Consider the following 12,631-nt stretch of genomic DNA (forward strand, 5'->3'; position numbering starts at 1 on the left):
CTGTAGGGGAGTCAGTTCACCTGCGGGAACAGAGGAGCAGGGAGAAGGGAGAGGGAGCAGGTCAGGGCTGGGTGTGCTCCAGCCCTCCCAGCTCCCACACCAGTGCTGTGCATCCTGTGGTTTGGCCCTGAACGGGGTACCTGCCTTGTCTAACCAAGCTGGAGTTGGCCTTCTGTTGTTTGCACTGGAAAGAGCTGTCAGGTCAGAGTCGAGTTCCAGGCCGGGCAAACAGAGACTGCTCTTTAAGCATCAGCGGCTGATAGTATGACTACTGTCACTCCCCAACTCCTTCCTCAGCTTCCCCTCCATTTTCTTCTACCTTCTCGTGGGAAATGGGGAAGAGAAAGAGAGAACGGAGCCAGGGAAAGGGCCCTGGTTCCTTCCTCTCACTTCCCTCCCTTCCTCCTCCAGCCACCCTCCAATCTCTGAGGGCTCCGGCGTCCTCCTGACCGGTGGGAAAGGGCCCTCGGCCCTCAGAAGACACAGGCAGGCAGAGAGAGGGCCTGGGGAGGCCCCCCAGAGCCACTGCTTTCTCTTGCCCCAAGAAAAACTGCCAGTGTCATCCAGGGCCACAGACAGGCGGCATGGGGGAGAGCGGGTCTCACCTGGGCAGCCAGAGCTGATGACATGTCGGCCACCACAGGGCAGCCCCAACCCAGAGACACAGCAGCAAGAGAAACGGAGGGCCCAAGGTAGCAGAAGAGGAAGGAAATCCCAGAGGAAGAGAAACTGAACAGGGGAGACACCCAAAGGGAAGCTGGAGAGGAGGCTGACAAAGGAAAAGACCCGATGAACCAACCAAGCGAGGTTGGCCAAGGGCAGAGTCCCGGCAGAGACCGAACGTGAGGAAGAGAGACGGAGAGACACAGGTGGCAAAGCAGAAAGGCCAGGACTGCTGTGAGACGAGACAGTCTGCTCTGCAGAAACACCAAATAAGCCTTCGTGCCACCGTCCTCCCTGCGAGGCCCTCTCTGGGCCTCCACCCTACCCCTGCATGCCCTAGGCTGGGTGCTGAGACTCACAGGCACAGGGTCAAGCACACTCATGCCAAGGGGCAGCCCTAATCCCCCTGCCTCTTGGGTTGAAGGGGCGTTGGGACAAGGTACACCAGGACAGAGACTCTTCCACCCTGGACCTCCGAGTGCACCTGCAGCTGCTGTCAAAGAAACGGGGAGCACCCTTCCTGCTCCCGATCCCCGCCCACGGGGGGCTGAAGGGGCCGAGGGTGGCGATGGCGATGTTGATAACCTCATTTGCAAGACAGCCTACTTACCAGACGATTTCACAAGCACCAGCTCAAAGGAGTATCACAACCACGTGTGACGTTGGGGAATCGGCCATTTTACGGACCAGAGGAGGTGAGGCCCGCCGCCACTCGCCCGCGGCCCCGCGGCAAACAGTATCGGCTCCTGAGTCTCCGGGGGGCCGAATGCTGACGGTGCCCTTCCAACTCTTGCTGCCTCCCTGGCCAGTGTGGCAATGCGTGGGGACTAAGGGAGATGAAAATACTGACCCTGACCCCACGCCCCAGCTGGGCTCATATGATGGGCGTGCTCTCCCCCAGGCCAGAGGGGAAACACGGGTAAGCATAACGCACATTAAGTTAGATAGCTGTGTTTAACTTCCGCACGCACGCGTCATGTCACTTTCATCATCCTCACAGCGGCTGGCTCAATTCTGCGCTGTCCACTATGACCGATGTCAGGGGAGGGCTGGGACTCCGGAGCCCCCTGGGAGGAGAGGGGAGGCCTGGCCTGTCGGCCATCGCCGAACCCTGGCTCACAGTTCTGCCCCTTCACCCCCAGCTGACGCACCCTCGTGTCCCTCCTCAGCCCCCACCGCCCACAGCAGCTGCCGGGTACCCTGACGCTCTCTGGCCCGCGAACATCAGCGCCTTCATGCCACAGCCAGACAGTGTCCCACACGACCCGCAGGTGATCCCGTCCACCGGAGCTTGGGGAAGCCAACAGAACTACCAGCCCAGCCCCCAGCAGCCTTTCAGAGCGGGCTGCCAAGCTGCAGATCTCCCCCGCCTCCTTTTTTTTCTAGAATGCCTCAGAATTAGATCAGGGTATAGAACTGAACGAAAGACCACCCCTCCTCAAAAACAGATCCACATCCACAACATTGTCCCACGGGAAGATGCTTTAGCTTCACCAAATGCTTCTTTTCAAATACTATCCGATCCTAACGGTCGCGTATATTTCAGCCTGCATTCTTAGATCAGATTGCTTTCCAGACCGCTGAGATCGGCCTGCATTTAGGCGGAGCAAAGAAAAGTAAGGTTGGGACAGGGCGTAACTTGGGAGAGAATGGCACTATTCTCCTTCCGGGAATCAAATTAATACGGCTTTATTGATGGCCTGCTTTTGCCTGGACAACTTAGTCATCACCGAGGGTACGACACACACACGATCACTGCCTCCAGGAGCTTACAGTCTAACAGAATTCACAGGGTCCCCCCTGCCCCCCAGCCTCCACACTGCTGTCGGACCTGACAGCTCTTTCCAGGGCAAACAACATGGTCCCAGCCATGCTCACTCCTGCAATATCTCTACGATCTGGCCTTCTCTCTCTCCCCCCCTCTCAAAATCAATAAACTTGAAAAAAAATACAATTTATATAAATAAATAAATAAATAAACAAATAAATAAATAATGGAAACTTTTTGGGGAGCCTGGGTGGCTCAGTCAATTGAGTGTCTGACTTGATTTCAGCTCAGGTCATGATCCCAGAGTCATGGGATCAAGCCTTGCATTGGGCTCTGCAATGGGTGAGGAGTTTGCTTAAGATTCTCTCTCTCTCTCTGTCCCTATCCCCTTCTCATGGTCTCTCTAAAATTTTTTTTTTTAAAAAAAGAAAGAAATGTTTTACTGTGGCGTATAAATACCTCTAAGTCTATCCATTTTCTACCCTTCCAGTATTTTCTCCCATACTTTCAGCTAAGATAGTCGACTCCTGTTTCCTGCTGTTCCCACCCCTTAGAATGCCCTTCCCTAAAGCAAAAAGAATATGAAAACAGAGAGAGACAAACCCTAAGAGACTCTTAAATACAGAGAACAAACTGAGGGTTGCTGGTGGAGTGTTGGGTCGGGGGTGGGGGGGGGGCTGGTGGAGTGTTGGGTCGGGGCTGGGGGGGATGGGCTCCAGGGGCAAGGGGCATTAAGGAGGACACTTGTTGGGATGAGCACTGGGTTTTATACATAAGTGATGAATCACTAAATTCTACTCCTGAAAAACATTAGTTAAAAAATAATAAGATTACAAAAAGAGAGAGAGAGAGAGAGAATGCCTTTCCCTAACGTGCTGCCAAAGTTGAAAAATGCTTTGTCCAAAGACCCCTCCAGCCTACGGACTGAACTGCATGCTTCTTTCCCCCAGACTCAACGTGCACCTGTTGCCTGTCATTGGCACTGATCCGGCACACCGCACTTTCTCTTTCAGGCTCTCTTTAACAAGGCTCTCCTAGCTGAAAAGTCTCTGTGCCACCCCGTGACTTGCAAGAAACTGAGGCCGGACAGCCAGCCAGTGAGTGCTAGCTGACAGACGGATGTTTGAAGGAGCACAGCTGTAATCGCCAGGCCCTAGAATTGTGTCGGGGAGGTGTGGGGGGCACCGAAAACCCGGTCCTATCAACAGCAACCGTGATGATTCACACGGATCGCACGTACCCTTGATGTTGATGTGGCATGATGAAAATAGCATTCCGCCTCTGTGATTTTCCTCCCCAAAACCCATAAGCCCGGTCGAGTCATGAGAAAAAAGTCAGACAAATCCAAGGTTGAGGGGTATCCTACCATATGGATGACCAGTCCTCCTCAAAACTGTCAAGGTCATCAAAAAAAAAAAAAAAAAAAAAGGCAAGTCTGAGAAACTGGCACAGTCCAGAGATGCCTAAGGAGACAAGACAACTGAGTGGAATGTGGTATTCCAGACAGGATCCTGGAACAGAAAAAGGACATTAGGTAAAAACGAAGGACCTCTGAATAAAGTATGGACTTTAATTAATAGCAACGTATTAGTGGGGCGCCTGGGTGGCTCAGTCGGTTGAGCGTCCAACTTCAGCTCAGGTCATGATCTCACAGTTCATGGGTTCGAGCCCCAAGTAGGGCTCTGTGCTGACAGCTCAGAGCCCGGAGCCTGCTTTGGATCCCGTGTCTCCCTCTCTCTCTGCCCGACCCCCACTCACGCTCTGTCTCTCTCTGTCTCCAAAAATGAATAAATGTTAAAAAAGTTTTTTTTTTTATTTCAGTTAAAAACAAAACAGCCCCCAAGCCCATCCCATCACCTCCCACGTCTGTTCACCTTCCTGGCAAGCAGGGTGCAGCCTTGTGCCCTGTTCATGACGTCTGACGCTCCTGTAACAGAGGCCAGGCTTTTACAGCTCAGAAGCACAGAGCCAAAATCCAGCAAAGGCTTTTAAAGCTGCATTTAAAGCAAGTGTTTTGGGTCTAACCAGAGGTCACTGATGGATCTGTGGCCTCCAGAGGAAAATGCAACCTGTTCCCTTGATTTGCATTTTAAATGCCCGTCAAATAAACAGTAAACATCAATTATTCTGTTTAATAACCTAACTTGAAATGACTGGCCCCTTACGAAGTTCCAAAGAGGGGCTGATGAACAGAGAGCACTCTAAGCCTGGGATTAAGGAGACGGCAGAGGGCAGTGACACTGTCACAGGCCCAAGGGGCCTGAGTTACTGAATTCCCTGCACTGCCCCAAGGCGGCTATAAGCATGACAGGGCACCTCGGGCCCAGACCATCATGCTGACACTTCCCAGGGTGGCCCCTTCCTCCTGAATCCCTCTCATTGTCTTGCGGGGCCTCCCCGAGTGTCCCCCTCTCTGGGTCTGCCCCCACCCTCCTTCACTCACAGAGGAGGGCGCCCCCACAGCTGAGGCCGGGAGGCTGAGCCCACAGGTCCCTGTGACTCAAAGCTATTTCTCTGGAGCCCAAACCCAATCTAGCCTGGCTGCACAGGGGGAGTGGGAGGGACAAAGGTCCTTTATCATGTAGAGAGGACTTATTATTTCAACCCAGAGGCACCTTTATCTTTAACATGGAGTTCCTTTGGGGGAAGAGACACACAGTCAAAGGAAAAAAAGAATGGACCACGCAAAGAAATAAGGCCCTTTCCTTGGAAAGGGATACACAGAGTTCACAAAGCACAAACACAGGCCTGGTTTCTAAAAATTTCCCTGGAAAGACCCCAAGCTGACCCACCAGTGGGGGCCCAGTGCCTCGCTGGCCCCCGCTATCCCTGCCAACTGTGACGATCCTCACGATGCCATCCCAGACACTGCCCCAAGAGCTCTTCCGGACAGGACAGCCCAGAGACACAGAGCAGGGCTGTGTGGCCAACTCCGGCACAGGCCAGGGATACAAGTTGCCCAGAGTCAGGGAGCAGGACTGTTGCCTGCCGGCTGCAAGCTCAGAGGGCCCAGGCCCCTTCCCCTAGGGGAACTCGATCTAGTTCCAGGGAACCTAGACGGTGGGCGGCATCGCGCAGGAGCCCGGGACCGCCCCCCCCCCACCCCCCACCCCGGGCAGGCTGGGCAGACGTGAATGAGTCAGGCCAGCAATGGGATCACCTCCTCCACATGCCCGCTGACAAAGGCCCATTCAAGAGAGGCCAGACAAGCATTCCCGGAGGCAGAAACAGAAACTCAGAGCAGCTGCCAAGGCCAGAGGCCCACAGCACCCTGCCCACGGTCAGACCACAGTACCAGGCAGCTTGGCCAGGCCCCTTGCCCTTCCCCATCCAACAGCCCAGCTCCTGGAAAGCACAGCTCTGGCCTGCACGTCCCAGCCTGCAGGGTGTTTTGAATGTACTCACATCGTCTTGCTTCGCAGTGGCAGGGGTGGGAGCATGGGGACAAACCCTGACCCCAGGGAAATCTGCCCTGCCTCCAGATGGCAAGGGTGGGTACACGTGCACGTTCGGAGGGTTTATACAACCTCGTGTGCCTCCACTCCAGGAAGCACACTGTCCCCTCCCTCCTGCCACAAGTCTTCCTTCCCCTGTTCCCGCTGAGCCAAGGCCCCTACCTCTTCCCACGTATGCACTGCCACCACTAGTGTGTGTCTCCTCCATCAGACTATGAACTCCCTGGGGGTGGAGGCACAGGCTAGGCATCCTCGGGGCTCCAGCGCTCAGCAAAGCAGCCGCTCAGTAAATGTCGATTCCCCACTGCATGGATGTTCCGTACGATTATCCCTTGTGGTTATGATCCAATCCCAGCTCAGAACAACCCAGGCACCTGCACAGGCTTCTTCAGGAATTTAAAAACTTTCTCAGCGCCCCTCCCTTCCACTGCCTCGTTTCTGCTCTCTGGGGCTCTGTCAAACCCCACTCACCAAAACGCTATGAGTCAGCTTCCCTCCACTGACCTCAGACCTTCGGCATCCTCCAGACCCCGGATGGGGTCGAATTCTTGTTTTCTGGATTCTACCAGGGGAACCGCCCCCGCCGCGACGGCGCATGGGCACGAAGGAACGCACGCCTTAGGGACGCGCAGGATGCATTCCTGGGTCTGAGCGACTGGCAGGGAGGCAGTTCTGCAGGACAAGTGGGCTTTCAACACCTCCTGGTGGGCGAGGACTTTCTCCCATATGTTCAGTTCACACATGCTCACTGGACTTTCTCCAGGTGCCCAGCACCATGCCAGGCACCGTGTGGGGGACAGATCCTGCCTTTGAAGAGGTAAGGAAGGTGGAGGGGAGGCGGCGGGCCTCGTACTCTAGGCGGAGAGTGAACAGGGCATTCAGGGGGCCCAGGGGGAGGAAAGCACTTCTGTTTACTGGGAATTAGGAAAACCTATTTGCAAGAATGAGCACTGGAGAAGAACCTCGGAGGCTGATGTAACGACAGCGAGTTACTCCATTCCCATAATAATAATGTCATCACTGTTATTATCGTCACAGCAGCTAATATCTCCTGCTTACTACATGCCAGGCACCGTGTGAAGCACCTTACACAGCTCACCTCCGTCATCCCCATGCTCGTGTGACAGATAAGGAAACTGAGGCCTAGAAAGTTAAGAAACCTAGGAGGCATCAGAACCCATATTTGAACCCAAGTCCGTGCGCCAGCCTCTGTTCGGCAGGCCCGAGGGAGGGCTCGTTCCGGGTAGGACCTGAGCACAGGCAGACAGGAGGAGAACACAAGTCCAGGGATGGCCCACCTGGGGACAATGCCCGGTGCATGGCCACACCCAGGTTACGAGAGCCTCAGTGCTGATGCCCAGGCACCTGTCCTTATTAACGGACCACGGAGAGCCACGGGAGGTGTGACGTAGCCGGACTCCGTCGGCGGCACCGCCGGTCAAGTGGATCGGGGCTGAGAGAACAAGGCAAGGGACCGTCACAACGGTCTGGGTGCCAGACTGCAGCTGGGTGAGGCGAGAAGGGGTGTGGGGACCTGCGAGCACGTGCCCACGGGAGAGGGATGGCAGGTTACGTATGTGTCAAAAAGGGAAAGTGTGTGCACATGTGAGCCCACGTGCGCATGAGTGCCGGGCCCTTCCGGCTGAAGAAGGTTGCAGAGCCTTCCTGATGGGAGGAAGGGACGGGACAAGGCGACTGATCGAGGTGAGCAGGAGGGCTCTGAGAATGAGAAGCTATTCTTTTCACGGCTCTGCTGGGTCCTGAGACGCGGCCTAATGCATCCAAGGGACTCGGCTGACGTTTGTTAAAAGGAGGCCTAAGTCAGATATTCTGAGGGAACAGTCACATTCCCATGGCCCAGCCTGGTCCCCAGGGTCCCAGCCCCCTTCCTGGACTTCGTGCCCCCCCCCCCCCCCCCCCCCAGCCGCTCTGAACATCTGAGTAACAAATGTGTTCCTGTGTGGGATCCAAGCTGACTTCAGACTTCCCCAGGTCAAGGTCTCACCTCCTCCCTCCTATTCCAGAGCAGAGACGATGCTGACAATTGGTTCCAGACTTTTGTCTCAGAAAGAGATATTTTGCTTCTCATCAGGCACAGAAAGCCCTGCTCAACTCCTGGGGCCACGGCCACAAGCTGGCCAAAGGCTCTCCCTCTCGGGGATTTCACAGACCCACCAAATGGTGGCCCTGGGTCTCATCCTCTGCAGAGAACACCTCTTTCAACCTTCTACCCAGCCTGTTTTAATCCTGGCAGAACAGAACAGATAGACCAGTGTCCAGGAGGGGCTGGCTCCTACACCCCGAGAGAAGAAAACCCAGTTTCAGCGTCTGGGACAACTCCCGTAGGACTGGGTGAAAGGGGAGGCTTTCTCCAAAGGAACCAGAGACCGGACCCTCTCTTGCTCAGCTCAGCTGCAACCCTGTATTATGAAATAATGAGCACAATTTGGCACCAGGAGAGAAAAGGGCTCTCCAGATTGTATAATCTACCAAAATTAGAGGAAGAAATGGCTTAGAAATCATGGAATCGAAACCCCTTATTGACAGAGGTGGAAACAGAGGTCTAAAATTTTGGAGGCTTTCACCTGCCTGAAACTATTTCTGACTTTCACCAGAAGCCCAGTTTGTATCCAAAAGGGTATCTGTGGGATGAATGCACTTGCCCTTGGGCCAAAGCCAGGACTAGAACCTGGGTCTGTGCCTCCAGGCTCATAGCCTTTATGCTTCAGGCTCTCTGCCTCCAGGGACTGTGCCTGTCACGACTGGTTTGCTTTCTCCAGGGCGCTCAAGCACTGGGGCAGAAGCAGGTGGGTGATTTGTTAGACAGTGAGTCCTAGGGGCCGCCTGGCACAGTCTGCCCTCCAGATGGCAGCCAGCTAAGTCCAACAGGGCTGCGGGGCAGGGGAGCATGTGCTCTGGTTTATGGGGGATCCAGGTGGGCTGACTCACCTAAGGCTGCGGGAAGTTTCCAGGGTCTAGGGAACTGCTCCTTCTCCCCCCTCTCCTAGCCACACCCTCCAAGAAAATACAATAGAGCAGGCTCTTGGCTCACTCGGGTACCCGCCTTGGGCACCTGCCCTTTGGGGAGGGATAGCTCAGTCCACCAAGGATTGCCAGTAATAGAGAAAAGAAGGCAAGAGATGTGGGATGGGAGTGTGGTGTCACAAATCCTAGCTGAAAAGTCAGAAAGCCTCAGCCACCGCTGGGTGTGTGTGTGTGTGTGACTTCTGAGCCTGTTTCCTCGTCTTCACAACGTCCTGATTGGATGTTCCCTCAGGGCCCCTTGTGACCCTCAGAAATCTAGGATTCTCTTCTTCCTCACTCTAGGGTCCCTAGTAATTAATACACAGTAGGTACTCAAAACAAGTCACTGAATGAATGAATGAATGAATGAATGAATGAAATGGATACTCCGTCGGTCCAAAGTGCAAGCGGAGGCCGGGAAGGCAATTCTTCCCTCTGGTGTCCACGCAGGTGTTCGCCCTGAACACCACCGAAGCCACGGGTCTTGGAAAAGCCCCAGCAATGCAGGAGCCCTTTGCAAACTGGCTTCCTCTCCCAGATGCACAGATGTGGCCGGAGGGGCCACAGGAAGCGGGGAAATGTGCCTAAAGGGGAGAGGGTGGCCTGGACCCCCAACAGGAGCAGATCGCCGGACGCGTGCCCTCTTACCGCCTGGCTCCTCTCCTTCCAGCCCCTCCTGGCCCTGTCTCCACTCGGTCCTCTTCCTGCCCTCCCTGCACCCCTCCCCCCCCCCACTTGCTCCCTCTCTCAGCCCTACCACCCGTCCTCCCTCCTTTGTGGAGGCTCTCAGCCCTCTGCTGGTCCCGGGGCTGCCCAATCCTGTTAGCCAGGAAGACTGGGGGTGGGGGGGGGAGCCGAGATGAGACCGCCAGGGTGGGCCAGGAGCCTCAGGCTTTCTCAGGGTCCGGGCAGGGAGGGCTTTAAATTCTGGTTGTGTGCTCAGCCTCTTGAGGCTAGGACCTAGGGGAGGGGCTCCTCTCTGAGGGAAGCTGGAAGTTGCGAGTGCATTTCTCTCTACCTCCTAACCCAGCGTCCCCAGGGAGATGTTTCCTTCTGGCCTTCCCTGGGCCTTCCCTACACACACTCCCGCACAGAGCCAGATGAGGCAGGAAACTGCCCTCTCTCTTCCAGCTCGAGACTTCTCTCGAAGTACTGTGTGTGTGTGCGTGTGCGTGTTATCGTTGGTGTGAGAGCACACGCAATGTGGGAGTGGCATTGAGGGTGCTGTGTAGGATGAACTGGGTGTGCATGCGGTGTATCTGCGGGATGAGATACACGTACCTGTAGTGTGTTCGAGTGCGTGGCACGACAGAACGCGTGGTGCGTGTGCGTGAGGGAGTGTGTGCGGCGCGGTATGCACGGATGGATATGCGTTTGGGGCGTTCGGGGCACGTCTGCGGGGTGTAGTGGGGGGGCAGCTGGAGCGAGGAAGCCGCCGCCTGGGTTCCAGGTGGGAGCTGGCTACCCAGGGTCTCCGAGCCAGAGAAGCCAGGGATAACCAGTCTCTAGGCAACCATGTTGGGGGGGGAGGGGAGGCGATATGGAGGTGAGGAATGGGCAGGAAAAGGAGGGAGGCTGAGAATTGAAGAGGGGTTTCCATGGCAACTGCCAGGGAGGTCACGTGCCAAAGGCTAAGTTGCGGAAACAGATACACACATCCGCGCATCCACAATATGAGGGCGGCGGGCCCCCGGGGCGGGGGTCCTTCCGTAGAGGACGGGAGCTGCGCACTGACCCATCTCCGAACCTGGAAATCCGGGCCCAGCCGGAGGGCCCAACGCCGGGGAGACAAAGGAAGTGGAGGAAGAAGGAGGCCACAGCCCCCACCCCCACCCCCCCCCATGTGTGGGGTTTGGCAGCAGGGGCCTGACCGGGCCCAGTTCTCCAGCACCGCCGCTCCCTGCGCCCACCCTCGGGTGCTTTCCCGACCAGCCACCACTTGTAAGAGCCAGAAGCAAGCGCCAGGAGCCAGAGGCGCCCTTCCAACTGTCCACGGAAGCCCAGCAAGACACAATGGGGGAGGCTCAGCCAGGGCCGGCCCTGCTGGGGAAAGGGGCTGGGCGTGAGGAAAGGAGAGAACCGGGGATCGGGGAGGCCCCCTGGAAGAAAACAGGATAAACAAGAAGAAGGGAAAACAACTGATGCAGACATTCTCATGAATCCACGCTCGGAACCCCAGCCCTTCTTTACCCCCCCCCCCCCCCCCCCGCTGCCCCTCAGCCCCTTGCCCACCGCCCTGCCCCAGCCCCCACGCCACCCAAGCACCAAACCAGCCGTCCCATTTTGCATGGCTCCGTGTGTCTACACTCGCCTCCAGCCACGTCCCCGTCTTCACATGCCCACGCTCCACTCCAGTGTCCACGGCCGCCCAGTAACAAAGGGGAGGCTCCCGCTAGATCGGGGTGGGAGCTGCCCCTTCCCCTTCTCCAAAACACCGTAGCCCCACGCCCCCGGCAGAGGCGAGGGCGCTGCCGTCACCGGCTTCACCCGCACCCACCGCCTGGCGGGCCTCCCCCGCGAGAGGCCACGCTCCCCTTCCGACGCCCACCCCCCCCCCCGGGTTTACAGCCCCCAGCGCGTTCCCGCCGCCGGGGCTGCCGGGGGCCCTCGGGGGCTGCCGGGGGCCCTCGGGGGCCGCTCACACCCACCGAAACAAACAAAACGCGGCAGCTCCCGGCGCCGCCGCGCTCGGTCCCCACCCCGGCCTCCTGCCGTCCTCGGAAGAAGCGCCCAACTTTGCCTCCCGCCGCCGCCGCTTACCTGCACAGCGCGGGCCCCTCGGAGACAATCCCCGGAGGACGCACGGAGTCCGAGGAGCTGGGAGTGGCGGGGCTGGGGGCAGGGCGGTGGGAGAGGCTCTCGCGTGTTTCCCGCCTCCCCTCCTGCGCAGGGCTGGGGCGGGCGGGAGCGGCGCGGCCGGCGCGGGTGGGAGAGCGGGGCGGGGCTCGGCCGGGCCGGGCTCAGGGAAGGGCCGCCGCGGTGTCACCGGGGAGCGTGGCGCGTCCGGGGTGAGGGTGGGCGCCTCTGGGGGGGGGGGGAGTGGGGGGGGCAGGCCCCGCTCCAGAAGCAACAGGAGACGGCCGCCGAGGGGGCGGGCCCGCGCCGGGGATCTGCCGCCAGCTGCTGCTTTTTGGTTTTCCTCCGGGGACGGTGGGAAGGCAGCGAGACAAACACAATGACAGAGCTAGTGTCTCTCCGAAATAGTAAACCGAGGGGAACGGGGAAATAACCCAGCACCAGACACAGCAACCCACGTTAATTGGGAGCCTTGGCAATTAGGGGGAATGTGTACCGAAAGCATGAATGGCTGTGTCGTAGGCGCCTGAGCCCGCCCTGGTTGTAGCTGTCATTTTCAGCTGGAGCCAGGTGGGGGGGCGCTCACCCGAGTGACAGGTGTGCTGCCTAGGACCTCCTCTTCAGGGCCCCTCATCCTGGTCCCGCCAGGTCGCAAGACTGCCCCCCTCCCAACCCAGTCCTCGGGGTCCAAATTTAAGATGACATCTGAATTTCAAGATGTAAATCCTGGCTCTGCGACTCTCCCTGGAATGTAGCCTTGAGCAAATCGCTAAAGGAAACTCGTGAGCCTCAGTTTCCTCACAGATGACGATGGCTGGGTTACACTCACCTCCTGGGAGGCTTAGCCCAGGAGCTCAGAGTGAGTGCTCGGTAGTCCGGTACAAAGGCCCTGAGGCAGAAGGACAAGCTGCTCACTCCTCAGGGC

The 12,631-nt window shown here is 57.4% G+C and overlaps 2 protein-coding genes across 3 annotated transcripts in view; one reads left to right on the forward strand and one right to left on the reverse strand.

Moving 5' to 3' along the window:
* Positions 1-11,864, reverse strand: part of FXYD6 (FXYD domain containing ion transport regulator 6) — a 30,965-nt gene extending 19,101 nt beyond the window's left edge. Inside the window, exon 1 of one of the 2 annotated variants that reach the window (XM_030331890.1) lies at positions 11,671-11,864. The gene's annotated coding sequence lies outside the window, so the exon portion shown is untranslated. The remainder of the gene's footprint in view (positions 1-11,670) is intronic. The other variant, XM_030331889.1, reaches the window with a different exon arrangement.
* Positions 456-2,574, forward strand: LOC115525013. Its single transcript, XM_030331886.1, has 2 exons — positions 456-1,582; positions 1,833-2,574. Exons 1-2 carry the CDS (start codon positions 1,232-1,234, stop codon positions 2,220-2,222), a joined length of 741 nt encoding a protein of 246 aa, XP_030187746.1. The 5' UTR covers positions 456-1,231; the 3' UTR covers positions 2,223-2,574.
* Positions 11,865-12,631: the final 767 nt, after the last annotated feature.

This window comes from Lynx canadensis, chromosome D1 (genome assembly GCF_007474595.2).
Source record: "Lynx canadensis isolate LIC74 chromosome D1, mLynCan4.pri.v2, whole genome shotgun sequence".
NCBI lineage: Eukaryota > Metazoa > Chordata > Mammalia > Carnivora > Felidae > Lynx > Lynx canadensis.

What these genes read in the sequence shown, in the direction of transcription:
- LOC115525013 (XM_030331886.1), top strand. Translation starts at nt 1,232, where the DNA reads ATGGCGATGTTGATAACCTCATTTGCAAGACAGCCTACTTACCAGACG. An exon ending in AGGCCAGAGGGGAAACACGG is followed by an intron (nt 1,583 to 1,832) that starts GTAAGCATAACG and finishes GTCCCTCCTCAG; the next exon opens with CCCCCACCGCCCACAGCAGC.